The following is a 25,345-nucleotide window of genomic DNA, read 5'->3' as shown; positions in this document are numbered from 1 at the left end:
GTTTGTAATAGATAACAGTGGGAGCCGTCCATAAACATACGATGTCTCTCTCACATTAAATATTGTTTTTTCATGTCTGAATGCTAACACGTATTAATTGAAGTAATTTAAACCGTTTATTTAAAAATATATACCGATACACTGCGAAAAAAAGTGATGTTTTCTTTCACATTGCGCGAACCACCCCTTGACATTTGCACTCGATGGTACATTCCATGTCGTACCAGGAAGAAGGTTGAAAACATCTCAAACGCGCGGACCGTTTGATTCAACGAAATTGTTGAAAATAAGGTGGTAAGGTATATCAGTCACTGCTGTAAACTGAACCGGAATAGACGAGACTCACTTAACTAAAGGTTCATTGTCTAGTTATAAAACGGGGCGTCAAACGAGAGGAATGAGAAGGCAAGATAAACTTATGTCTGGCTAAATGCTAACTAGCTGTGCGCTCATTTCTAATACAAATAATTCAGTCACGTTTATCACGTTTATCACATTTGAGTCACGTTTTTGTCAGGTCACACGTGTAATTAACACTCTGTCGGTTTAACGGTAGCTCACAGAAAATAATGTACACATTATAAGTAAGTGTAAGTGTACCAATGTAATCCGGATACGAGCCATTTAGCTATAAATAGCGAAATAATTTCACACCATATCCATTTATTAGGTTGCCTCGCTTAATTTTACGTCCCGTAATTCAGGCATGTGTATCTAAACTTACTACAACCATAAGGTCATTGGTTCATTTGGGGAATAACGGTCTACCCTCATTATCATATTACATCTGTGATGCGTTACATTAACGCAGTTTGTATTATTATTATGACTTGCACACTGCATACAGTGTTTACACTATACATCTGCACATTCCTGGTCAATATGTTGTACATTTCATTTCATTCTCTTCAATTTAAATTTTAAACTAGTAGCAGCTCTTCTCACTTAGAATATATTTTACATAGTTTCTTATTGTAAATTTCTTTCTCTCTATATTATGTAGTATTACTTAATTTTGTGTATATTTGTGATTTATGCACCACGACACCAAGGCAAAGTCCTTGTATATGCAAACCTACTTGGCCATAAAGCTGTCTCTGATTCTGACCCTCTAATTTAGCCCCAGCTAAACTGGGATAATTCTGATTTGGAGTTAAACATATCAAATGTAAAACACTTCTTCATATTATGGTGTTCACCGAATTGAAAATTGACTCATAACACCTGATTCGTGTTCCAGTATCTAGGTGTGTGCCTTTTCTGAGACCGGATATACTAAACAGGCAAAGATATAAATGAGGTTTGGCCTGACCTTGTCTCCAAGCAACCTGAGAAAAATCTAGTGCCCTCCTTGTGAGGTTGTCTGATTTTACAGTCTAACTTTTCATCACAGATGTTAAGAAATTACTTGATCCATGACAGCAGGGATTTAAGTTTTTTGTGCCATTAAACTTACCTGAGCAGTCAGCATTATACAATAATGTGTTTTGAGAATATATTGAGTCCTGCCACTGGACACAGTACTCAGTTAGTTAGTTCAGGTGAATGTTGAATACAGTTTTGTTTTTTTTAAATAGGGAAAATGTCATATAATGTCCTTTTTTCAATCTAACTATATACAGAAAGGAGTACTTGTGGTTCTGCTCAAGATAGGAGTTGCTAATATTGACACAGTCCTCTATCATAGATATGCTCATATATGTCATGATTATAATAAGTTTTCTGGAGAATCTATTAAGAAAATCTTTATGTATAAAATAACCAGACAGGAATGAATTTCATCACATTGATCAAAAAATTCCAATATTGCCATAAAGAAGACATTCTTGTTGATATGCACGATCGCCAATAATGACTTAATATCCCTAGAAATATTAAAGGAATACCTTTGTATTAAGGAGAATGGCAAAATATATCACCCTAATTTAGCTCAATTCAGTATCTAGTTTTGTTCAGTATTAAGAAAGTGGATTTTTTTGATGATTGTACCAAACATGAGACTAACTGCTTTCTGTCCTCTTTCATTCTGATGTACAGTTTCTGATCTGAAGCCAATCGCAGAAGGACACACAGCATGCAGGAGGACACAAGCCGCAGTCCCAGCTACACGGTGGCGTGCGAGGACTATGTTCATGTGGTGGAATTCAGTCCTTTCAGTTCTGGTACTCCTGCCTCTCTCCTGGCTTATGGTGGAAACCAGTATGTGGTAGTTGGCACCTGCCTCTTCCAGGTGAGCGATGCACCTTCACACAACCTGGTTTTTCTAAAGCGCAGTGTATCCCTTCTTCTCTGAAAACACGCATGTTCCCACAGGAAGAAGATATGGAGATTGAGGGAGTTGAATTCAATGTTCTTCGTGCTTTCCATCATGAATTGCGAGTCGATGCTCTTGCCTGGAGCCCAGAATCCCACCTGGACAGGATACCCACTATCAGGTACTGCCACTTACTATTTATATTATGTCTCCACCATGTTGCATGTTGCACAGGACACACAAGGTGCCCCTTTTTGTGTGTTGACACATTCTTATGAAAAGGAACAACAATTGAAACCTCAGGTTACCCTTGCAGAGATGACTTTAGTAGATTTTGGAGCACCTTGTGGATAAATTGTAAAGCAGGGCTGAAGAATATATTGTGTCGGTATTAAATAGCAAAAAGCAAAGGTTGCAATGTAATATAAGGCATATTGGGCTCAGTGATACACTATACACATTGATTTACTGCTTGATGGGAAATAAAAACTCTCCACTTTGCCACGGACAATCCAATATAATACAATATCACACATACAGTGGTGTTCACAGACTCTCTAAGTGTTAGGGGTGAAAATGAAAAAGAGGACACCGCAACCGGATATAGGGTGAAGGTGAGGGTTGATTTTTCACTCTTGTCAAGCCAGAGCAGCACATGAGAAAACCAGAAGGGCATTTTGGCTGCTCAAGTACCTCTCTGTTGTCACATGAGGGCAAAAATGATACTTGGAAGTTTCCTATTAGGGTTGAAAAACTATGCAAATGAAAGGGCACTTGTCAAAATATATATGCACAAAAATTAAATCCTGAAAAATAAGGCATTCTTGTTTTTCAGCTGGCAAACTAAAATTCATAAATTCATGATAAAATTCATATGATTCAGATCTCACACAAAAAAACTGTAAAAAAAAATGTGTTTGCTTTGGAAAAACATAAACAGTATTGTTATTTATACACAATATAATATGATAATACTAAAACATCCAAAATGCCCCAGTTACAGAAGTTATCCAGAGTTCATATTAGTGCCGTCCATATATTATGTGAAATGTGCTTATTCATTAATCAGACCTCAATGTAAGATGGTGTAATGGTGTGAAATCTGCAGTTCAAGTGCTTCTTGTTATATAAGAGATCATCAGAGCATTGTTATAGGATTAAAAGGTGTCAAGCCATAGTACTTCACTCCCTCATAGTAACCTGACGTCCTTGTCTTTTAACACAACAGGAAAATTATTCAGAAACATTCCTCTTGTGACAAGAACAAGAGACAGCTGTAGAGAAAGCACAGCAGCCACGCTGTGTGAAAGTAGTCATCGCCGCCTCTCACTGTCACACTGCAGCTGCCAGGATGTGAGCCAAGTTATTTCAGGTGGCCTTGGACAGGAGGGAAGTAGCCTAACTGTAGATTGTTAGAAAGCAAGAGTTTCCTCCTAATTTGAGAGGTGGATGGGAAGGTTCCGCGGTCCCTCCGGAGGTGTTTAGGCTTTCTGTAATTGAAAGGGAAAGGCAGCGATAATTCCTGGCCTTCTGTGGTTTACTCCACAGGGCCTTCGAGCCAGCCCTGTGACGTGCGCACATGTTATTGCGCTGATGACTACCCACTCAGGTTCCATCCCTCTTTTGGTCTGCACGTAGCTGTGCCTTCCAGGAAAAGTACAACGTTCTCACGGGCTTGCCTCGAGCGGGGGCCCAGCAAGAGAGATGAGGGGAGGAAAAGGGGGCTCGAGCTGCAGCGCCGCCACCATCCACCACAGCAGCTTGTAAAGGGAAGAGACCTGAAGATTACTGAAACCTACAAAGACCAAACACCCCACACATAACTGAATACACGGACTTTTCAGTCTAGAGCTGCAATAATTAGTCGATTAAGCGATTAGTCAAGAAAATATTTTGATAATCGATTAATCGTTTCTGTCATTTTTGATTCAAAAATACCAAAGTTTTTCTTGGTCCAGCATCTCAAATGTGATGATTTGCTGTCTTTCTTAACACTTTAGGCTCTCAACAGTCAAAAGGAAGCATGTATCAAACAAGCTGAAACGATTAGTTAATCAATCAGTCAATCAACAGAAAATTATTTCTCAACAACTTGGATAATTGATTAATTATTTGCAATTTTTTCAAGCAAAAATGCCCCCAAAATTCCCCCAGTTCCAGGTGGTCCTGGCCAGAACTGAACAGGGCACATGGGAGGGGGTTTCAAACTTGAAGTTGTACCTCTGAACCAGATGACTTTGTCTTTTCAGGTCTCTGTGGAGTTGTATATCGGGGGTAATATCACATGCACAAAGGGCAGACTCTCGTCCCTCATTTCTGTCTTGTGCAGAAAACCCCCCCCCCACAATGCTTTAAAACAACAAAGCTTAAATTCAGTGGTGCTGAAGTTAAGTTAATAGCGACTTCTATTTTATTAAGCAGGATTATTGGAGATCAATCAATAAACGGCTTTGACATTAAGCTTAACAAAAAAAGCGAAAACAGCTGAAATGTGTTCCATGCTTTATTCCAAAGTACAACACTAATTTGTAGGCTTAGCGGGCCTATCCTAATATAATCTAATCTACTGTAGCAGTAATACCCTGAAGCACGTTAAGGGTGTTTGTAGTGACATCATGCCAAATCCATCTGTGCCTGCGACTGAAAATGTGTGAACCGCTGTCTGTTTATTCTGGTGATATGTGTGTGTTTTTCTTGTCATAAGTGAGTTAGTGTAATTGTGTGAATAATTGCAGGCACTGGTATATACTAGGACTGATTAGAGGGAAAGTCCTCTGCCTGGCTCTGCACAGGTTTTGAACAGAGACATGCGTAAATGGCGTGAGGAATCTTGTTTTTCTCCGTGTTTATCTTAGCTTGCAATTAGAATCTCCCTGGCAGCGTTTCTACTGATCACTGTCCAAGTTTCTACCACACACACTGACACTCTCATCCAGAGGTGTCAGTCTAGGCGGTTGCGGGCATGTATGTAGAAAGAGATGTCATCTGTCATTGGGTCTATACAGTCTGACTCTGTTTTGATGTTCTTTCTTTCTTTATTTTTATATCCTCTTTCTTTTCCTCTTCCTCTCTCTTTGCAGATTTTGCACCGCTGCAGCTGACAGAAAGCTACGCCTGTTGACTTCTGATCTTCAGGATAGGCATGAAGTCAAGGTAGTGCAACATCTGGAGCAAATTGGCCAGAATTGCGCTTGTCAGCTGGCATCAAACTTTCTCTACTTAGCACTAACATTTGGTACTTAGTGATACAGGAAATGTAGTCGTACACACAGAAAGTTTTCAACAAAATCTTCACTTAACAGTTTATTGATCATGTGTTGTGCTGTTTACATACTGTTTTTCTATACTGTTGCCTAGGTGATGGAGGGCCACACCAGCTACATTAACCATTTGGTGTTCGAACCCACAGAGGGGAAACAAATTGCTTCCGTCAGTGATGACCACACTTGCAGGTCCAAACCGTTTTATTTCCATGTGTGTGTGTGTGTATGTTCCCAGCTTCTGATTTTGAGTTCTGTTCTCTGTTAATGGTGCAGAAAGTCCTGACTGTGTTTCCACAGTGAAACATGATGCTAAGCACAACATGCTCCGGTGTGACCGTGCGTAAGCACAGAGCCGCTTTGTAGCTTTTCTAGCTAATTGGTTAAATATGGAAATCCAATTAGCTGCAGAAAGATTTTCCTCTCTAAGGGGGACCTATAACAAGGTCCCCAAATTTCCCTTTTCAATTAATGCTTGAGGAGGGAAAAAGTGTGTCAGTAGCCAGGGTCACCTCAGGGACACCCCCCTCAGGAGGCTGGGTCTCTTGCAACATGCAGACCTGTGTTGCATCACCCAGTCTTGTTCTTATATTAGTAATGCACAGTAAGGGTATACATTCTTTTAAAGCTGCTTTAATCAATATTTTTATATGAGCAATGAGTCAAATGACTATGAGTAACATAGATGAGGTACAGTACCAGTCAAAAGTTTGAACACAGCTTCCTATTCACTTGAATGAGAACGTGTCTGTGGACTTTTGACTGGTGCTGCAGAGAATTATGACCAGTGTCTTTTAGCTTGTTGTTTTGGTTTTATGATTCACAACCATTACTGTTTCATCAGTTATTAATAATTTCGGTAACTTCTTGCATGTAGAAATGTTCTACTTTACTGTGTTTTATATCATTATCGAATATCTTTGGTTTTTGGACTGTTGGACAAAACAAAACATTTGAAACTGTCAGCTTGAGCTCTCAGAACATGTGATGGACATTTGTTTTTCCTCATTTGTGGACTCATCAACAGATGAATCAATAATTAAAATAATTGTTCATTGCAGCCCTAGTCTGGTTAGATTACACTGATTGTTGTAGCTACTAATTTAATTTTATGGCAAACTGTGATGACAGTACTTAAAGGTCAGGAGGAAATTTAATGAAGTTGGTCTATTGTCCAGGCCTAGGATACAGCATATCCATGCTCTCATGTTATTTTAAAAGCAGTGTGTCTATCTTAAACCAAACAGCTGGTTTATTTCGTGTCATTATTTTACACTCTGACAGTCACAGGCTTGATGATTGTCCCATCTAGGTCATCGCCCTGTCCTGCCACATTTGACCGTCTGAGAGCGTACAGAAAGGAGAACAATCTCCTCCACTCTCCTCTTCCCCTCCCTCTTCTGACCAGCCAGAGAAAATAGTAGTGCGCTCCATCTGCTGAAAGATTTAAACTCTGTCATGTTGAGAAAATATGGGACGCAGGAGGAAGACAGAGGCGGAACAAGGGATAGCTCAAGTTAACAGGAGAGGACCTTCCAGTCAGCCCACACAAACTGAGCCTCGATATGAGAGGAGGAAACTGGTCCTGTGAAAAGGGAGGGAGGGTAGTGTATGCTTGCATGTATAGGCTCATGACCTCTCCATCACTCTGTTACGTTTGGCAGCAGTACCTCTACTATAAGTTTGCTTAGCTTTGTCATCACTGTCCCCTGCAGTTGTGGGAACTCGGCTATTGCCAACATGCAACCTGACGCTGCCGCATCTAGGTGGGGAACCAGACTCCACTTCCTCAGGGCAGTTTTACATTTGGTTCATGTAGTCTAAACAACTCATTGTATCAGTATAGATGGAATGAAGGGAGTCTGTGGGGAAATGTGCCACCTAGAGATCATCAGGGCAAACTGCAGGTTCCTGAGGGGATTTGAGGTTGACTGAGTTCGCAGATGAACTTAGTATAACGCACACCTGCTGCTGCTGCTGCTGCTGCTGCTGCTGTTTCTGCTGCATTATGTGTATCGTTCAAATCATTTTGTCCTGTTCTCAGCGATAATCCATTGGTTTTACTCCATCCCTTATATGTTGTGTAAGGGAAACAAATTATACCAGCTACATATCTCATCCATGCTTCTATCCCAGTGTTTTTTTTTTTTGTGTGATATATCCCCACAGTCCAATCAGATCAAGTGCGTCATAGACCCATCAGGTTCTACATATGTATGTTCTTATGAATGGATTATAAACTTGATGTTATTTAACAGTTATATAAAAGTAGTTATTGTTACAATATTTTTTTATACAATTGAAATGTAAATGTTTAGATTGCTTTGGTCAAACTGTACTACTGCCAGAACCTGGAGATTTCAACCATTTATCCATTAGTTTTTTTCTGATTAATAATGACCTTTAGCTATTTATTTAAACCAATCATCCATTAGCTTTGGCTATCTGTTTTAACCATTTATTTATTACTTCAAGCTTTCTACTACAACTTTTACGCCATGACCTTTAGCTATTTGTTCCAACCATTTATCCAGTGTTTTCATCCATTACTATCTATTTAAACTTTTATCCATTACTTTTAGAAATCTGTAGTTTTAGCTAACATTTTTAGCCATGTAGCCTAACCAATACTTGTAGCTATTTTAACCATTTATCCATTACTTTTAGCTTATTTTACTGTTGGTTACTATTTCAACAATGTATCTATTGAATGAAGCTATCTACTTCAGCTGTTTAGCCATGACCTTTAGCTATTTATTTCAACTGGTTATCCATTAGCTTTAGCAATCTATTTCAACTGATTTATTTTTAGCTATCTGTTTCAATTGACTGACCATTACTTTTATCTATGTATTTCAACTATTTATCCAATACTTCCTTACACTTATATGTTATACTATGTCGGCTTTCAGCAGGGTGGCCCGGCGAGGCACTGCGATGAGATTATATTGTCCAACTTCTCCACTTCTCTCCTTCCAAAGAGTCACGTTCGATTATTTACTCTGCTCTCTACAATAAATCAGATCACACAGCGCTAACGGTGTTTGCCATTTCCTCCACTTTTGGGAAACATTGACAAACCATAACGCTCTGGCCTCACTGTTTTCTCACTTAGATAACACAATAAAGGACTTCAGATGTCCTTTTGAACTCTGTTGTACATGGAAGCCGAGTGTTATTGCTTGATGTAGTGTTATGCAATTACACAGTGTTTTATCAGAGGCGGTCACGCGTGTTTTCGTGTCTCATGTCTTTCACCTCGTTCGGCAAAGGTTATGTTTTTTTGGGGAGCCGGTGCTCTCCATTTGAAGGGTAGAGTGGTTGACCACAGTTTGGCCGTTGGTGGTATAGCGTGCAATTGAGCTCTGCTTGGCTAGTGGTCTGAAAGAATAGGGTTTAGTCGTTGTTTTCCTGGTGTGGTCTGGGGGTTTTTCTTTTTTTTTGTTCTTCTTACCCTCACTCATGTTCCACAATGGAGGCTCTGGCTGAGTCTGCACATGGGCAAAGGAAAGATGCCCAGAGTTTCGACAGGGCTCTATCTTGCAGCAGAGGAGAAGAGGCAGGAAAAGTTGAGTTGTTTACTGAGGTCTTCATCTGAGACGGGGCATGTCCTCCCCTACACCACACCACTGAGGACATCAAGCTCACATGTAGATGGTCTTTGGAGGTACTTTTTGGGCTTTATAAGATGATGTCTTCTGCATGACCTCATCAGTCAGCACCTTCCCATGCTTCACAAGCGTTTGTTTTATATTCCCAGAAACACTTGCAGCCCCCCCCCCCCACCCCTACGTCCCCATCTCCACCTTTTCTTCTAGTTCAGGGCTCGTTCAGATGTGGTTAACCATAGATCCAGGTCTCAGGAACCGCAGCTCTCTCCATCCAAGTGATTCATTACATCCGTGTGCATGTTTGCACAGTGTTTCTGCTTTTGCTATCATAGGTCTTACTGAGCTGTTGAATCTGCCATTATTTTAATAAAGATTGGTCATAATCCTCACACGAGCTTTGATTGTAGGTTGGCGCTTGCTTGCGAGACCCGTCTGTTTCATTTGCATAAAGTAGGAGGCTGTTCAACTTCTCTCCGCTGCTCTTCCTCAACTGACGTGCGTTCTGCTGCCCTCTGTGTACTCCACAGAAAATGAATGGCAGCGGGCCGCCCACAGCGAAACATTTGCTGTAATGTGAGTGAAGCGTAACGCCGACTCAGGCGAGGGTGATGTTTCCCTCTCTGCCCCTGCTATCATAGCTCAATGTAATGTGAAGCTGGCGTTTTCCCTGTAAGAGGAGTCCAGCAGAAGTCTGTCTGTCTTCACAGTTCAGGGCCTAGATCTGAGAAAAGAGCCCTTTTCCTTGGAAAAGCACAAAGACCCTGTACATTATTTGCGCACAACTGGCAGGAGTTAGATAAATTAGGAGCAAACATGAACTTGGACGAAAACATGTCATCCATCATTGGCTCCATCGTGTGCCATAAATCCCTGTTAGTTGTATGTTTTGTATTGAACCACAAATTTAGGGGAAAGTATAGCTTGAATTCTGTAGAAAAAAAGCATCAGAGGCAAAAACAAGTAAATGCCTCTTCTAAAAACAGTTGTGAATATGGTAACAAGGAAACTTTTGACCTTATATCTGTTAGGGTCAAGATTATTTTGCCTTCTGGACAATGAACTAGGTCATTTAGTTTTAGATTAAGCACCACCGAGAAAGAAACCTTGGAAAAGTGCATTCTTTCAGATATTATGTAAGCATCCAAAGGTGGCTCAAATACCGATGCTATTTTTAGAACTGTGCTGCAAAACCCCATCTTTGTTGTTAATTAAGCGGTAGTAGATTTTGTTTTGGATTTAAGGTTAAGAATGGTTTGCGTATCAAAGTTTAATCCGTCCATGACATTGCTAATGAGAACTGATTAGAAGTCCTGTTTGTTGGCCACAATAACCAGATAACCGCATGGGTTTTTGCAAAGAATTTCCACAACACTTTGAGTTTATAATGAAGTAATCAGTTATAAGTCTTGAATGAGACTATTTGCAAAATGTGCCCTTGTAAATTAGCTCATACAAGGTACCAGTCTGTCTCATCTTGTGTCTGTCTTATTGATGTTTTTAATACTCATCTTAATTTATCTCTACAGGGTGTGGGACCTGGATGGAAATGAAAATACAACTCTACGACTTCGTTCTCCTGGCATCAGTGTGTGCTGGCACCCAGAGGAAGTATTTAAGGTAGGAGGGGTTTGCTTCAGATACATGCTCGTATTGGGAGGTCTGAGGTCAGTTTATGCAACTACATAGAAAGTTGTGAGTTCAGGTGAACTGTAAAATCTAAATTTGCCATAAATATTTTCCATAGACTCATGCCAAGTGGCCACTAGATGGCAGAACATAATTTTGTGAGAGGTCAAATGAGCCGAATTCTGCCTACTTAAAATAGTAATTACGCTGAGTAATATCCTCCAGTAAGAGTGGAAGTCTGGCCCAACGGTTCGTGCACAACTTCATGCATTATCAGATTGACAGAGACTGGAAGTCATTCATGTCAACGAAGGGTGAATGACAGATAATAACAAACTGGTGTCCCCTTGTGGCTGTCGGATACGCTGGCCATCGGTGTACGACGAATTTTTTCAAACTGTGTTGAAACCAGACCGAGAGTAAAACCGGATGTAGAGAGTGAATGATGGGTGTTCATTCTTAAACAAAATATTTCTGCTCTATTTAGACAAAAAAGGAAAGTTCTTCAACTTTTTCAACCACATCACTAATCATGAGAATCAAGCCACTCAAACCAAGCTTCACATTTCAGTCGTGATAACCGTTCAAGGCTTTTCCTCCATGTTGTTTTGGTGGTTCTGTCCAATTCTGTCAATGTTGCAAGGAGAGGGATTTCGTCAACAACACGGTTCGCTAAAATAGCAGAGCGAGTTGTGCATGTAGCACAAGTGTTAGCCCTGCAATGGGGTGCAACCTGTCCAGATTTTTTCCCTTTCTTTAACATTGTATGCTGAAATAATTTTTCAGTTTCTGTGTGACCCTTAATGAAATACATGTAAGGATAAATGGTCTGTCGTCTTCAGTTACTGGTGGCTGAGAAGAAGGGGACAATTCGCTTCTATGACCTAGTGACCCAGCAGGCCATTCTGTCACTGGACTGCGGCCAGTCACCTCTCATGTCCGCTGACTGGTGCCTCACAAACACTATCAAAGTCGGCGCTGTGGTGGGCAACGACTGGTTAATCTGGGACATAACTCGCTCCAGGTGAGTGGGGGTTCGGGGGGGACGACTATGTACTGATGCTGCATTTATGGCACACAACAGGATGGAATGTGTCTAAACTTTGCTTTCTGTCTTTGCAGTTACCCACAAGAAAAAAGACCAGCCCACATAGATAAAGCACGGTTATTCAAGTAAGGAAGATTGATAGATTTTTTTGAAGTCTTGCAAAGTTCTTTAATTTTAGTTTTTACTGATATCCCATATTTTTCAAAAGGAGTGGATTGTATTAATTGTTTGTCACCCAGGTTTTATGTCCTCATTACCAAAAAAACCAGCCTACTGAGAGTCATTCTACATATGCAAAAAACAGGACATGGTTAAAGTAAAAAAGTGCTAAAATTAAAAATTTTATATTTAAAATCTTTTTGATTCTTTTAAAATCAGCAGAGGTGAATGTTTAGAATCTGTTTTTTGTATTTTTGAGCTTTAAGTGTTAATATTCTGGTTCCCAGCAGTTATTAAAACAGAATTAGTATAATTGTGTGATGACATTCAAAGCGATGTTGTTCTTCACCTCAGGTGGTCTCGAGCAAATGAAAACCTCTTCGCCACTACCGGATGTCCAGGAAAGATCAGTAGTCAGTTACTCATCCACCATCTTGGCCACCCACAGGTCAGTCAGATGCCTTTTAACAGTCTTTTGTGTTTTTAATGTTTGGTACAGCTCCAGTCTGATTTCACATACTGATGTTGTTACAGCCTGTGATGCTCGGATCGGCCACAGTAGGGTCAGGCCTCAGCTGGCACCGGACACTCCCACTCTGCGTGATCGGCGGTGACAGAAAACTTTGCTTTTGGATGACTGAAATGTAACCATCTGTGCTGCACTTTCTACGGGGGGATAACTGGTTCCTCTGTTTCTGTTTGAGTAAATATTTCAATAAAATATTTTTCTGAGTATCTACCGACTTTGTTTGGAATTTGATGGAAATTGGCTGCATGCTTTGGCTTTGTTCTTTTTTATTTCTGACTACCACTTAAGGTCAGCTTCAGATAAACAACAGGCTGGTCTGGTCTCTGTGAAGAGCTCGTTTTTCTTTTCTCTGAAGAGTAGGTTACATCAGTTGTCTGTTATGTCCTGCCAAGAGAGCTGTAGTTCAAAGGAATGCATCAAGGCACCGGTGCCAACTCTCCACTTCACCAGTCAACATGATCATTGTACTACAGGTGTTCTGTCTCTAAGTGTTTTTCATTTTTCTCACTATTCATGGCAGATTTTGAATTATATCAAGAATATCCTCTATCTTTGGATGGTCTGGTCCACCTGCCGTTGCACAAAGAAAACTATGAGATCTGGCCGTATTCCAGCAGTTGGACAAGCCTTGCAGGAGGGAATGTGGTCATAAGAAGTGTAATCATAGGAGAAGCTTTGGGAAGCACAGGAGTTTGGGGGCAATTCAGGTCATCACCAACTCTATGGCGTGCAAAATGAGAAGTTTGTGAGGTTACAGGGAGAGGAAGAGTTGTGCATCACCTTGTTGAATAATTATCAATGCTCCATAGACCAAACATGGAAGAACAAGGGATCGTGTGGCAGAAACTTGTAATGTTCTCCACTAAAACAAGAACTCATTGTACTGTCACTGGAATACCATGCGTGAGAAACCACTATCTCCATTTCAAGGCAGCCATACACCCTTCTACACTGCAGAAGGCACTCATTTAATGGACTTGATCGTGCATCATTGTGGGAGACAGCTGATCACTTGTTTCCACAGATGTACTTGAAGTCGAATAAATGTGCATTCATACTCAGACGTCTTAACAGAGCCGTTTTATTAATGTATATTTCAACTGAAACACAAGATTGTATTGTACGGTGATGTCTCTGCATGACAGAACAGATCGAGTATAGGCCTCAGAGACCTCCACTCTTTCAAACCAGTTCGTCAACCTCGTATATTTCTTGGACTAGACGCGTTAACCGCCATCCACAAAGCATAACATGCTACTGCTCTCCTTGTCCACTCTTTTGTTTGAACAAGTCCAATGTGGTCTCTACTCTCTATGTTTGCCGTGCTTTAGGTGCAAGTGGTGCTGGAGCAGCTGCGTATAACACGGAGATGTCAGTTTCAGATGCCATTTTCATCTGTGCACACTGAATGTTTTCCAAAGAGTATAAAACCTCCCTCAGAGGGCACTGGAATCGCTAACTGAGACACTTTCCTCTGAAATATGAGACATGAGCCTCAGTGGCTTTACAAATCCCAGTGACTCAAGGACACCATCTGATGGTTGATGAGCAGAATAGCATCAAAACATAATTCCATCTTGTCTGGGAACTCATTTCTGCAACATATGATCCATCTTGGAGCTCTTACAAACTCACCTTGTGCCCATTCTTTCCTGGAAGCACGTCCGCAGATGTCACTGCCCCCGAGGCCTTCATGTTACCTTTGATGTAACCTGACTTAAGCGATTGTGCCTCACAAACAGTTTGATCTCTTGTGACGGTGTGTGGACTAATAAACTTGAAATGGATGAAAGAGAGATCAGACCACCTTTAAAATCCTCACCAAGTTTCTCCTAATCTCCTCCTCAGATAATTCTTCTGCGGCCCTGCCAACTTTAAGCCCGGGCTCAACAAAAGCAGAGCAAATAAAAATAATGAGGAGCTTGATATGAAGGGAAACAAAGAAAGAGATTAACGCTCTTTGAGGCTGGTGTTTGATTTAATCTCACGGCCGGTTTGTTGTGCGATGCTTTCCCAGAATGAAGCAATAATGTTGGTCTTGATGAGTAAAAGTGATTCGGTCGAAAAGTGCTCCATCACTAGTTCTGAGTGGAGTTTGTTGATCATCTAAACAGTCGATGCAGCTGTAGAATGAATTCAATGGTACCACTTTCACATGAGGAACCCTTTATAAGTTGTAACTTTACTAATAAATGATTAAATTATTTACTAATGCTTTATAGGTCAGTTATAAATTATTAATAAATTACTATTGACCACTTACCTCCTGTAAAAGGGCTGTAGAACATCTGGACTAACATCCATCTAATAGCTTATTCATGTTTACAACTCCAGACTTGATCTAGTGTTATTAGGACCCTTTATAGTTAATTCATTAACATTTATAGTTTGAGACAACTTATGATCTTTTGTTGTTGGCTTATTAGAAAGTGGGGCATCTGTGTCCATTTATTAATGATGTTTTAAACACTTATAAAGAAAGTAAGAAACCCACGAGGATTCATTAATTACAGTCCACTGAACACAAAGCTAGTGTCATTCTGGAAGACAATAAACCAGCCAAAGGGATTTTTTGACAACCTGGTAACCCAAAAGTTTTTCCTATGAAAGGAATAGGTTAACATTTTGGGAAATACACTTAATTACACTCTTTTGAAGGGTGAGATGAGAGGATTGATATCAATTTCATATCATGTGTGTAAAGTACAGAGCTGGAGTCAGGACATGTTTATGCTAGCTTAGTATAAGGCCTAGCTCTGTCCCAAGTGAATAAAAAACAACTTACCAACACCTTGGAAGTTGACACATGAACACCTTGCATCCTGTTAGTTTAACCCACATATACACATGTGAAAATCTGGTCACTTGCTCACATTTATAACTGCAGTGGAGTTGACGAGCTAAAGAGCTAGCTAAAAAGACAAAATGTTCTCCTTGAGGAGGATAAACAAACCATTTTTTGTGACCTGGCAACCCAATAGTTGTTTTTTTTATTAAAGGCAGTAGTTCAACATTTGGGGAAATATGCTTATTTGCTTTCTTTTCAAGACATGTAAGAGATGAGAGGATCAATTTAATGGCTGTGTGTTAAGTGTGTTAAGAGTTGAGATGTGGTTAGCTTAGTTTAGCACAAGGACAAGTCTGGCTCTGTTCCAAAGAAAATAATGCACATCCAACCACCCATCTGTATAGCTAACACCTTGTTTGTTTGTTAGTTTGTTTAACACGTTAACATAAATGAGAAACTCCTGAGCATCTATTAATGACTACAAAAATGTATATCTGCAGTGCAGTTGATGAACTAAAGGAGGATAAACACTAGTCAAGGGAATCTTTCACTACCTGGCAACTCTAAAAGCTGTTCTTTTTAAAGGATTAGCTCAACATTTTGTATGCTTATTTGCTCTTTCCAAGATTTATGAGAGATGAGAATATCAATAACAATCTTTGCTCTGTGCATTAAGTGCTGGAGTCAGGAAGTGTTGAGCCTAGCTTAGCATAAAGACTAGAACCAGAGAGAAACAATCTTTCTTTACATGCATTTTGTTTGGTACTTGTACTTACTTGTTTTAAAAAAAAATTGGGTGAGTTGCATTTTAGAGTACTTCTGTGCAGCATCTGCACAGCATGGTTTTCCAAATTTGGTGAGCACAAGTTGTGGTTTCAGTTTCTGTTCAGGCACGATGATGCCAAACCTGACAACCTCACTGTGAAAAAAAGACGTAGAGGAAAAACTGTTTCAAGGGGAAAACTCCACCTAAAACTACAAACTGTCATTTTTTTTTACATTTATCTCACTATACAAGTTAAACAGATGTATGATGTTATAACCGATCTGTAAAGCATCAGTAAATGATTTGTTAACTGTTAATAAAGCTAATAGCTCTTTAACAGGCCCTTAAAGTGCTAGAAATCACAAGATTCCCTCTCAGTTCTCAGGCCTGAGGAAAAAAAGTGAACCTCATGACCCTGTTTCCAGCCTGGAGGAGGCAACCAAGCCAGCGTAGGGATGGGATGGCCATGACATCAATAAAGGAAACACTTATGGTTGGAGTCAGGATGATACAGCGTTTGGGATTTGTGGCGAGTACGCGAGGCACAAGAATCTAGCTGGATCCCTTACTGGTCGCCTTGTTGCCGCGGCAACCTGCTCTTGTTTAGCGCTCTGCAGATTCGGATCCTGGCGGTGGTTTCATGGGGATTTGTTGATTTGAGGGCGCTGGATGTAGAATGAGATACAAGAAATTATAAAGTGTTTGACTTTTGGTTGGAGAGAGAGTGTGCATGTGTGTGTCCCTGCACACTTGTCAAGCAGTAGATCACTCTTTCCCCCCACTTGCTTCATCCCACTCTCTCTCTCTCTCTCTCTCTCTCTCTCTCTCTCTCTCTCTCTCTCTCTCTCTCTCTCTCTCTCTCTCTCTCTCTCTCTCGCTTCACACACAATTTTTTCTACTCTGCAAACACAGGCTTTCCCAGGGAGGCCGGAGCAGGGCTTGATTTACTGTACAGTGGAATTATGGGAAGGGAACGCTTCCCAACACAAGGTGGCCGTTCGGAGGGTTTGCCAGCCACCGTGCTGATGGTGGTGATGCTTTATGAGTCCTGCAGATAAGGATGAATTGTCTTTTCAAGGGAAAGCTTTGACGTGCGCGGCTCTGATACGCATTATCGCCTTTGTGCAGATCAAAACGTTGGACGTCCGTCAAAACCCTGAAGGCCAAATTCTCCAGTCGCACGGAGAAAGAGAAATAAAGAGAGAAGAGCATCTGTCAGCAGTGCAGCCCTGCGGACCGTGCTGTGGTCGACTGTGAGGTCCCGGTGACCTGGCCCTACTGATGTGCTGGGCCTCAGTGCTGGCTCTGGCCTTGACCAGCAGAGGGAACATGATACTTAAATCATTCATAATTAGCTCCTTCCCTTTGCTTAATAACACATGAAGATAAATGGGTTCCAAGAATTTTCCAAATGGAAATAGTTGGTTTGGAATTAAAAGCTAGAAAATGGCCTACAAGCCCTGTATTGTAGTGGTTCAGTCTCTCTCTCTCTCTTATTCCTCCTGCTGGCAAACATAAGACAACACTTCTCTCTTCAGCACCTTTTCTATCTTTCCTGTCTCTATGGAATGCAAAACACTGACAGTTTGAGGAGATATCTTCATGAAAATAAATGTTTATTTCTTTTTACATAATCTTCACAATACATTATACACAAATAAATGGCCCACGTGGAACCTCACAAACCTGTCTACGTTGTGATTTTCTGCTTGTCATGTTTTATTCATTTATAGTGCATCTCATGTACATGTATCAAACGTGCAACCTTGTGCTTGCAAGTGTTTCTATCGGCCTGACTTCTCTGCAGAATGTCTGTTTATGACCTTAAGATGAGCTGAGCTTCTCCAAGGCGCTGTGCAGGGTCTTCAGGTCCTCTCTCATCTGGCTCAGAGCGTTTTGGATCTTACTGGGCTGATCCAGAACCTCCATGCTGCAGGTAAAGGGGTCGTAGCGCACCGCGAAGGGACGCTTGATGGTTGCAGAGTACCTCCTGTGGGAGTGAATGAATGCAGCTCAGTATCAGGAAGATGCATAGATTCAGATGGGTGACAAATATAAGAAAAAACACAATGTAAACAAGTCTCTGGATCTGCATCTGTTATATTTCTCCACTCATTAAAGGTACATTGCAGAGTTTTTCACCACTAGTAGTACCATGGAACAATGTTTTTATGAGTGGGTCCCGGTTTTGTCTGCGCTTGTGTGTAATGCACCAGCAAAGGCAGAGAAGAAGAAGAAGACTGCAAGCACGTAAACATGGATGTAAACAATGCAGCTTTCAAAATGTTTGCTTTGTTAGACCTCAAGGATACACAATGTGTTTTTTGGTGAGTAACACTGAATGTAAACAGAAACTTTGTTAGTTTGTTTACAAGAAAACTTCATAGGATACATTTTAATTCAGATTTTCCCTTAATTTGGTGCCATCTATAGATACAGTACTTTATTAATTATTAATAATAGGAAATTGTGTTCAAAATAAAACAAATGGAAGTGGATAAGAAACAAAAAACTAAAATAAAGTTAAGAATGTAAACTGAACTTAAACTAGGGCCATATTTTTAAGTCCAAATATGTATTGACTATACACAGTAAATTACCAAATTTAGCATTAGGCTAATAAACATGTAAAGTACACAGTATGACGGGTATGTATGACAGATAACGATTCTACAATTTTATGTGTAGTCTACAGCTGTAACAATTAGTCAACAGAAAACTAATAATCAACTATTCTGATAATCAATTGATAGTTTTGAGTAATTTTTTTAAAGAAAAAATGTCCAAAGTCTCTGATTCCAGCTTCTCAACTGTGAATATTTTCTGGTTTCTTTAGTTTTCATTAACAGTAAACTGAATATCATTGGTTTTGGACTTTTTATCAGGACAAAACAAGACATTTGAAGACATCAGCTTGGGCTTTGGGAAACAGTGATCTATACATTTCACCATTTTCTGACATTTTATTGACCAAATGACTAAACAGTTAATTGAAAAAGTAATCGATAATGAAAAGCCCTAAAACAATAAGACTGCAGCCCTAGTGCAGTCTTATTGTTACAGAAGAGTGGACAGCTTAAGAGTAACAAATTTAGTTTTTAAGAGTAGAAATTAGGTTAAACAGGAGCTTTTATTTGTACATCACTGCTGTTCTTTAAAACCCACATAGTCACTTTTATCTTGTTACTTCATTTGACGAATTGCATGATTGTTGTGACACTAAAAACTGACTTGGCGGCCCAGCGTGACTTAATGGAAACACTGAATTTTATAATAACATCTCTGCCATCCTCTTATTAAGGTCAATATTGGCCCTAATAGTGATTGGATAGGTGCATCACTATAAAAGGAAAAAGGTTTCTACCAACAACAATAATGTTTTCATCATAAAGTAATAAATATATACCTCAGCTTAATCTTTGCATCCTCAAAGCTTTCAGACACAAAGTAAACAGGCTGGTAGGTCTGGTCCTGGTACGGCTGGACTGCCGTCTCCTCTGGGTTGAACGATTTGTACTCCGGCTCATTAGACAGGGCGTACTGGAAGTACAGGTCAATGACAGTCAGCACACCAAGCAGAAAAGAATATGAAGAACACACTACAGCAAAATATCTGAGTGAACATAGAGATTATACTCACGATGAGCTCGCCGTAGGATGACAGGAGTCCAGCGCCGTAAGCTTTCACCGTTCCATTCTGCTTACAGAGGCCAAACTCCACAGTAAACCAGTATAACTAAGAAGGAGAAAACAAGAGAAGAAGGCATATGAGCAAGTTTTAAGTCATGTCATGCAGTCATCAGCTTTAGCCACTAGATGGCATTAAAGGCCTATTAAATGCACAGCGAGGAGAAATTGAGTATTTTTCCTACTCCTGTGATGGTTTATTACCTTAAGGTCTCTTAATACAAATGTAATACGATTAAATTACACTTAAGGTACTTTAATATTGTCTCATTTAATGCAGGAAATCTAAATACGGTAAAACCTACTGTTGACAGTTTCTCAATGTCTTCATCTGATGCTCCAAGCGAGGCAAGTCCAATCTCCTGGAGGTGTTCAAATTGAAGATTATTAAAGATAATACAACTAGATTACACTCAATTTAAGCTTAATCAATAAAAAATAATATGCAACACTCAATTACCTGGGAAAACTGGGCAAATTCTTTATCTGCCAGCATGGGAATATGGCCGAGTAGTTCATGACAGCAGTCTCTGTGAGAGGAAATTGAAAGTCAGTAACAGGAAAAGCAGCTGAATACAAGCATGCATAAGTTAGTTCCCAAATAAAGGGTTGACTCACGGCTCAGGGGAGTGCATGGGCGCAGAGGGGTGACGGATGTACTGCGTGCACTGAAACACCCTGAAGGCCAAACTGGCGAGGAAATCTCTGGCTGACAGCAGGCCGGCTACTGGACGCAGCAGGAAGCCTGTTTTCTCTTAGAGGAGCAGAGAGGAGAGAAACTGTCAAACACTGACACTAAAGCCAACAGAAGCATTTAAATAGCCACAAATTCACAAGTTTTTTTTCTCATTTGGTAATCTTGTCTCTTCACCATTTCTGAATCTCTATTCCTGGCTCTCTTTCCTCCTTCTTTCTATTTCATCTCTGACTATCTCAGGTCCATGAATAGAAGGATAGTTGATGTAATGTCTGGACTGCTGAAATGACCCTTTGTTGCTTTAGTATTATCTAATATTTGTGTTCATGCTAACTTTACTTTTGTAAAGAGACATAATTGAGAGCGGGAAACTGTTTAACATCAACTGTTTAAACGCTGAGATCTGTTTTTCATCTTACATGTCACACAGAAGAAAACTTGGACTTGTGACCTCATGAACTTTACAAGTTGTTCACATTTTGTTACCTGTGTGTGCTACAGATGCTGTAGCAGATAACTGAGTATACATTTTGATTACTTGTACTGTAACTGTGAGGTGCAGCCTTCCAAACTGTTCATGCATGCAGTATTTACAGATAGAAGATGGCGCATCAGATAAATAATCACCACACTGACACCTTTCGGGCATTGCAGGATGTTTCTCAGCACTTTTGTCTCATTCTGTTATCAGACTGTTGTCAGTATTTCTTTTTTGCTTTGAGCCCAGCTGTTCTCACCTAACATTTGTTTATTTTGGTAGAGCATGGACACCTGTCTAGCTTGTACAGATTGTAAAGCTCCCTGAGGCAAATTTGTGATTTGTAATATTGAGCTATACAGATCAAATTGACTTGACTTTTCTATTTCTGCAATCTTTTAGGATAGCAAAAACATCTGTCTGACTTTTTATCTCTCAGTAGAAAACCTGTAATAGCAGAAGCATGTCTTGATTTCATTTTTCCTTTCTCTGGCTCATTTTAGGGCAGCAGAAACGTCGATTGAATCATTTTTTTTCCTTTTAGAGTGCCAGAAACTTCTCTTGATTATACTCTTTCAGTATTTGTTACGTTCCAGGTGGACAAACCTGTCTTAATTCTACTTTTTCCTACTTCTGTCACCTTTTAGGAAGTCAGAAACATCTTGATTCTACTTTTTTAAATCTGGTGTATGCTGTGTTTTGAAAGTAGAAGCTGTTCTTAATTGAACTTTTTCAATCTCCTCATCTCTGTCACCTTTGAGGAAGGCGGAAACCTCTCTGAGCTGAGGGATGCGGTCCTCTCCATAGCCACACTCTCTCTCCAGCTGCTGCAGACCGTCCAGGAACTGCCGACAGGCCAGACTGGGATAGATAGTCCGCAGCTTCTGGTAAACCTCCCTCCTTTAAACAAAACAACACAGCATCAACACATTATTGTACTTTAATCATTCCCAACCATGCATCTGCATCTATAATCTCTGCAGTCAATCCTCACCATGTGGATATTTCTTCTGCTGTATACTCCACAGTGGGCAACGAGTCCCCCCTGCAACAAACAAAATTAATTTATTAAAGAATATTTGAGTGATTTTCAAAGTTTTATGGAGGTGATTTTCTGTTAGACTCACTGTTTGTATCTGAAGGCAAGCTCAGATATGAAAGCACGTCTTTTTCTGTATTCTGGGTCGCTGTAGCCCTGCAAAAGACATGTGACACAAACCCCCATAAATAGGCTATTTTTTTGTATGGTCATTGATAAAAAATGACTAACCAGTAAACAGCAAAATGAAATGAAAGTGAAATTTTACTGTAAAAATGGAGACACTCACCGGATGTTCCTGGTCCATATCCGGATCAAATTTGGTTATTAACAGGTTGCATCTGTCAAGGTCTTTTATCTGTCGGGGAAACCAGGGAACTGTGACGTTGCCAGGAGGAAAAAAAGAACTAATTAATGCTTTTGTAAAAGGCCTGGTTGCATGTTATTAACATGTAGTAGCATTAACAAACAAGGAGCTTTCACTGGATAAATGAGGCCTGATAACATTGCATGACATTAATATTAAAAAGAAAGCGTAATAATAAAATCATGCACTTGCCTTTTTCCTCTGGGATGGAGCGAACGTCATCGACCACTCTTTTCAGTGAGTTGATGAAAACATCCAGGTCAGAGCTGTGAACTTCACACTTCATGAAGAACTCCAGGTCTGTTGTGCTGTTCTTTGACTTCCTCCCTGGTCGACTTTCAATGTGGAGAAGTTTAGCTTCAAACGTCTGCAAAGGTAAAAAAAATGAGAAAAAATGTTAGAAAAAATACTCTTACATCCAGAAATGATCTTGTATTCATTTCTTAAACATCAAGGTCCACCGAGGAGATGCAATTTCCACAATACTGTCATTTGATAAGATGTTTTCTCACTATGACTGAATAATATCTTGTCACTCATCAGTCACTTCTACTTCATTACTTTTCACCCAACTGCATTTATTTGATTGATACTATTCAGATTAAGATTTAACAAACAAAACATATGATCAGTTTATAAAATATGATGCATTGCTATAGATTAAACTACCCAACAGTATAACATTACCATCCACTCGACCAACTACAACATCAAAGTACCTTAAATGCACCACTAGTAATGATTCAAAGATATAATAATATAGATGACTAGTTACTTCTCAGAACTTACAAACAAAACATGCGATTATCTTATAAACTATTTACCTATCATTAGTTAGAATGATTAACTAATTAACAGAAACAGAGAATTTACAGCACATGAAAGCATCAGTAATAATAATTCACCACTCAAGGGCTGCATAAGACATTGTAAATACATTTTTCTACTAATACTTGTCTACTTTAGCTGAAATACCTTATAGAAACATGACCTTTACTTGTAACAGAATATTTTTATAATGTAGTATTTGCTACTTTTACTTAAGTAACATAATAAATACATGACATTTACTTCTAACACCATATTATTACAGTGTAGTATTTTCTACTTTCACTAAAGAAACATTATAAATACTGTGCATTACCTCTACTTGTAACTGAACATTTTTACAGTGTTGTATTTTCTACTTTCACTTAAGTAGAATTATAAATACATGACTTACTTGTAGCAATATTTTTTACAGTGTGATATTGCTCTTTTTCTTTAAGTAAAATTGTATGACTTTTACCTGTAACAGAATATTTTTAATGTAGTATTTGCTATATTTACTTCAGTAAAATTATAAATACATAACTTTTACTTGTAACAGAATACTTTTACAGTGTATTTGTTACATTTACTTCAGTAACATTATAAATACATGACTTTTACTTGTAACTGAATATTTTTTAGAGTGTGGTATTGCTACTTTTCTTTAAGTAAAATTACATGACTTTTACTTGTAAAAGAATATTTTTAGTGTAGTATATGTTACATTTACTTCAGTAACATTACAAATATATGAGGTTTACTTTGAATTTTCTTTAAAGTGCGGTATTTGCTACATTTGCTTCATTAAAATTATAAATACATGACTGTTACAGATTTTTTTTATAGTGTGGTATTGCTACATTCACTTCAGTACCACTATATATATACCTACATACATGACTTTTACTTATAACAGAATAATTTTATAATGCAGTATTGCTAGTTCTACATAAGTCAAAGGTATGAATGCTGTGTAATTGACGCTTACCTCAAATATTTTCCCCGTTTTGAAGAATCCTGCGTTCTTCTCATTGCTGAGGGCGAACAGGACGTTCAGGGTGACCCTGCCATCCTTCTCCTCAAACACGAAGCTGTCTCCGTACCTGGAGGGCCCCGGAGAGCCCGAGGAGCCGCTGCTGCGCTCCCTGCGAGCATCCTCGATCAGACTCTGCTTCCTCCCGCTAAACGGCGCAGTCTGCACCACGCTGTCAGTCTTCATCTATGTGGGATTTGCTGGACCAGTCAGGCTTCAGAGTCACAGGAGCCCCCAGTGTGTGTGCCATCATCAGCGCCGCGGACAGGTTTAAATACCCTGTCATCTGAAGGCTTTATGGAGATGAGTTGCGCAAGCACAGCACGTGCGTTTGTTTTTTTTTAAAAGGCCTGTTTTGCGTCATGATGATACATTTTCTTCGAGGGACAAAAATAGTGCTATCAGGAAGAAAATAGCCCATTTTAGCAGTGATGCACAACAGCATTATGGATCAGAGATGCTCTCAACCAAAACAGGTCATTATTAGGTTGCATAAATATTACATCATCTTATTTATAAAAGGTGACTTGATGCTGTTTGACTGGTTGATTTAATTTATCAGTATTTTAGTTTTTAATACATTTTAAAAACAGTGATGCTTTTATGTACTATATAACATATCATTTTTCATCAGTATTCAGGAGAAAAACAAACTGTGATATCTGTTATTCAGGAAGAGTGGTAAGTAATCACATTTTTTTCTACTACATACATGGTGATGATTTAAGAGTCAGTTTTCCATGAAATGGCTCAGCAAACTCTTGAAATATTGTGCAGATAGACCAAAAATGGGAATGCTTGTTAATGTTTCAAGTATTTTTACTGCATCTCAGAAGTCTGGAAAAGGAGGCAAGCTGGCAATTTAGTAAGTATTTATTCTGATTTATCCATTATTTATACAGAAAATGTTTTTGTCAGAGATTTAATAATTTTGTTGTAGCCAAGAATGTCTGATGGTTTGACTGTGAAAGTTGTTTGAGGTGGTTTTCTTTATTTCTGGGCTTGTTGTATTGTTTGAAGCAGCATCCTGCATCTGGTTTACTAGAATTTATGGTATCTTGCAAGAAACCATAATAAAAACATCCATTCATTCATTCTTTCAGTAATAATTCTGTATAATATTATTAATAGATATGTAATAATGACCAATAGAGGTAAAAAATGACAACAGAAATAAAGAAGATGGTCTAAAA

The 25,345-nt window shown here is 39.4% G+C and overlaps 2 protein-coding genes across 5 annotated transcripts; one reads left to right on the top strand and one right to left on the bottom strand.

Moving 5' to 3' along the window:
- The first annotated feature begins 186 nt into the window (after positions 1-186).
- nup37 (nucleoporin 37) lies at positions 187-12,693 on the top strand. 4 transcript variants are annotated; one of them, XM_044343467.1, is made up of 10 exons: positions 187-294; positions 2,038-2,230; positions 2,314-2,435; positions 5,335-5,407; positions 5,612-5,706; positions 10,652-10,742; positions 11,594-11,775; positions 11,874-11,924; positions 12,313-12,406; positions 12,493-12,693. In XM_044343467.1, the coding sequence occupies exons 2-10, from the start codon at positions 2,075-2,077 to the stop codon at positions 12,604-12,606; spliced, it is 978 nt and encodes a 325-aa protein (XP_044199402.1). In that variant the 5' UTR covers positions 187-294; positions 2,038-2,074; the 3' UTR covers positions 12,607-12,693. The 4 variants fall into 4 exon arrangements, with proteins under 4 accessions (XP_044199402.1, XP_044199405.1, XP_044199404.1 ...); XM_044343470.1 differs by having other exon boundaries at positions 192-291; XM_044343469.1 differs by having other exon boundaries at positions 204-299.
- Positions 12,694-17,640: 4,947 nt separating this feature from the next.
- th2 (tyrosine hydroxylase 2) lies at positions 17,641-25,244 on the bottom strand. The gene is made up of 12 exons (XM_044344068.1): positions 24,108-25,244; positions 22,502-22,676; positions 22,232-22,320; positions 22,031-22,098; positions 21,898-21,948; positions 21,658-21,803; positions 20,347-20,482; positions 20,189-20,258; positions 20,034-20,090; positions 19,682-19,777; positions 19,448-19,581; positions 17,641-18,031 (listed from the first exon to the last, which is right to left on the bottom strand). Exons 1-12 carry the CDS (start codon positions 24,336-24,338, stop codon positions 17,866-17,868), a joined length of 1,419 nt encoding a protein of 472 aa, XP_044200003.1. The 5' UTR covers positions 24,339-25,244; the 3' UTR covers positions 17,641-17,865.
- Positions 25,245-25,345: the final 101 nt, after the last annotated feature.

The sequence above is a fragment of the Thunnus albacares genome, chromosome 23 (genome assembly GCF_914725855.1).
Source record: "Thunnus albacares chromosome 23, fThuAlb1.1, whole genome shotgun sequence".
Lineage (NCBI taxonomy): Eukaryota > Metazoa > Chordata > Actinopteri > Scombriformes > Scombridae > Thunnus > Thunnus albacares.
This window is presented reverse-complemented; position numbering and strand designations above follow the sequence as displayed.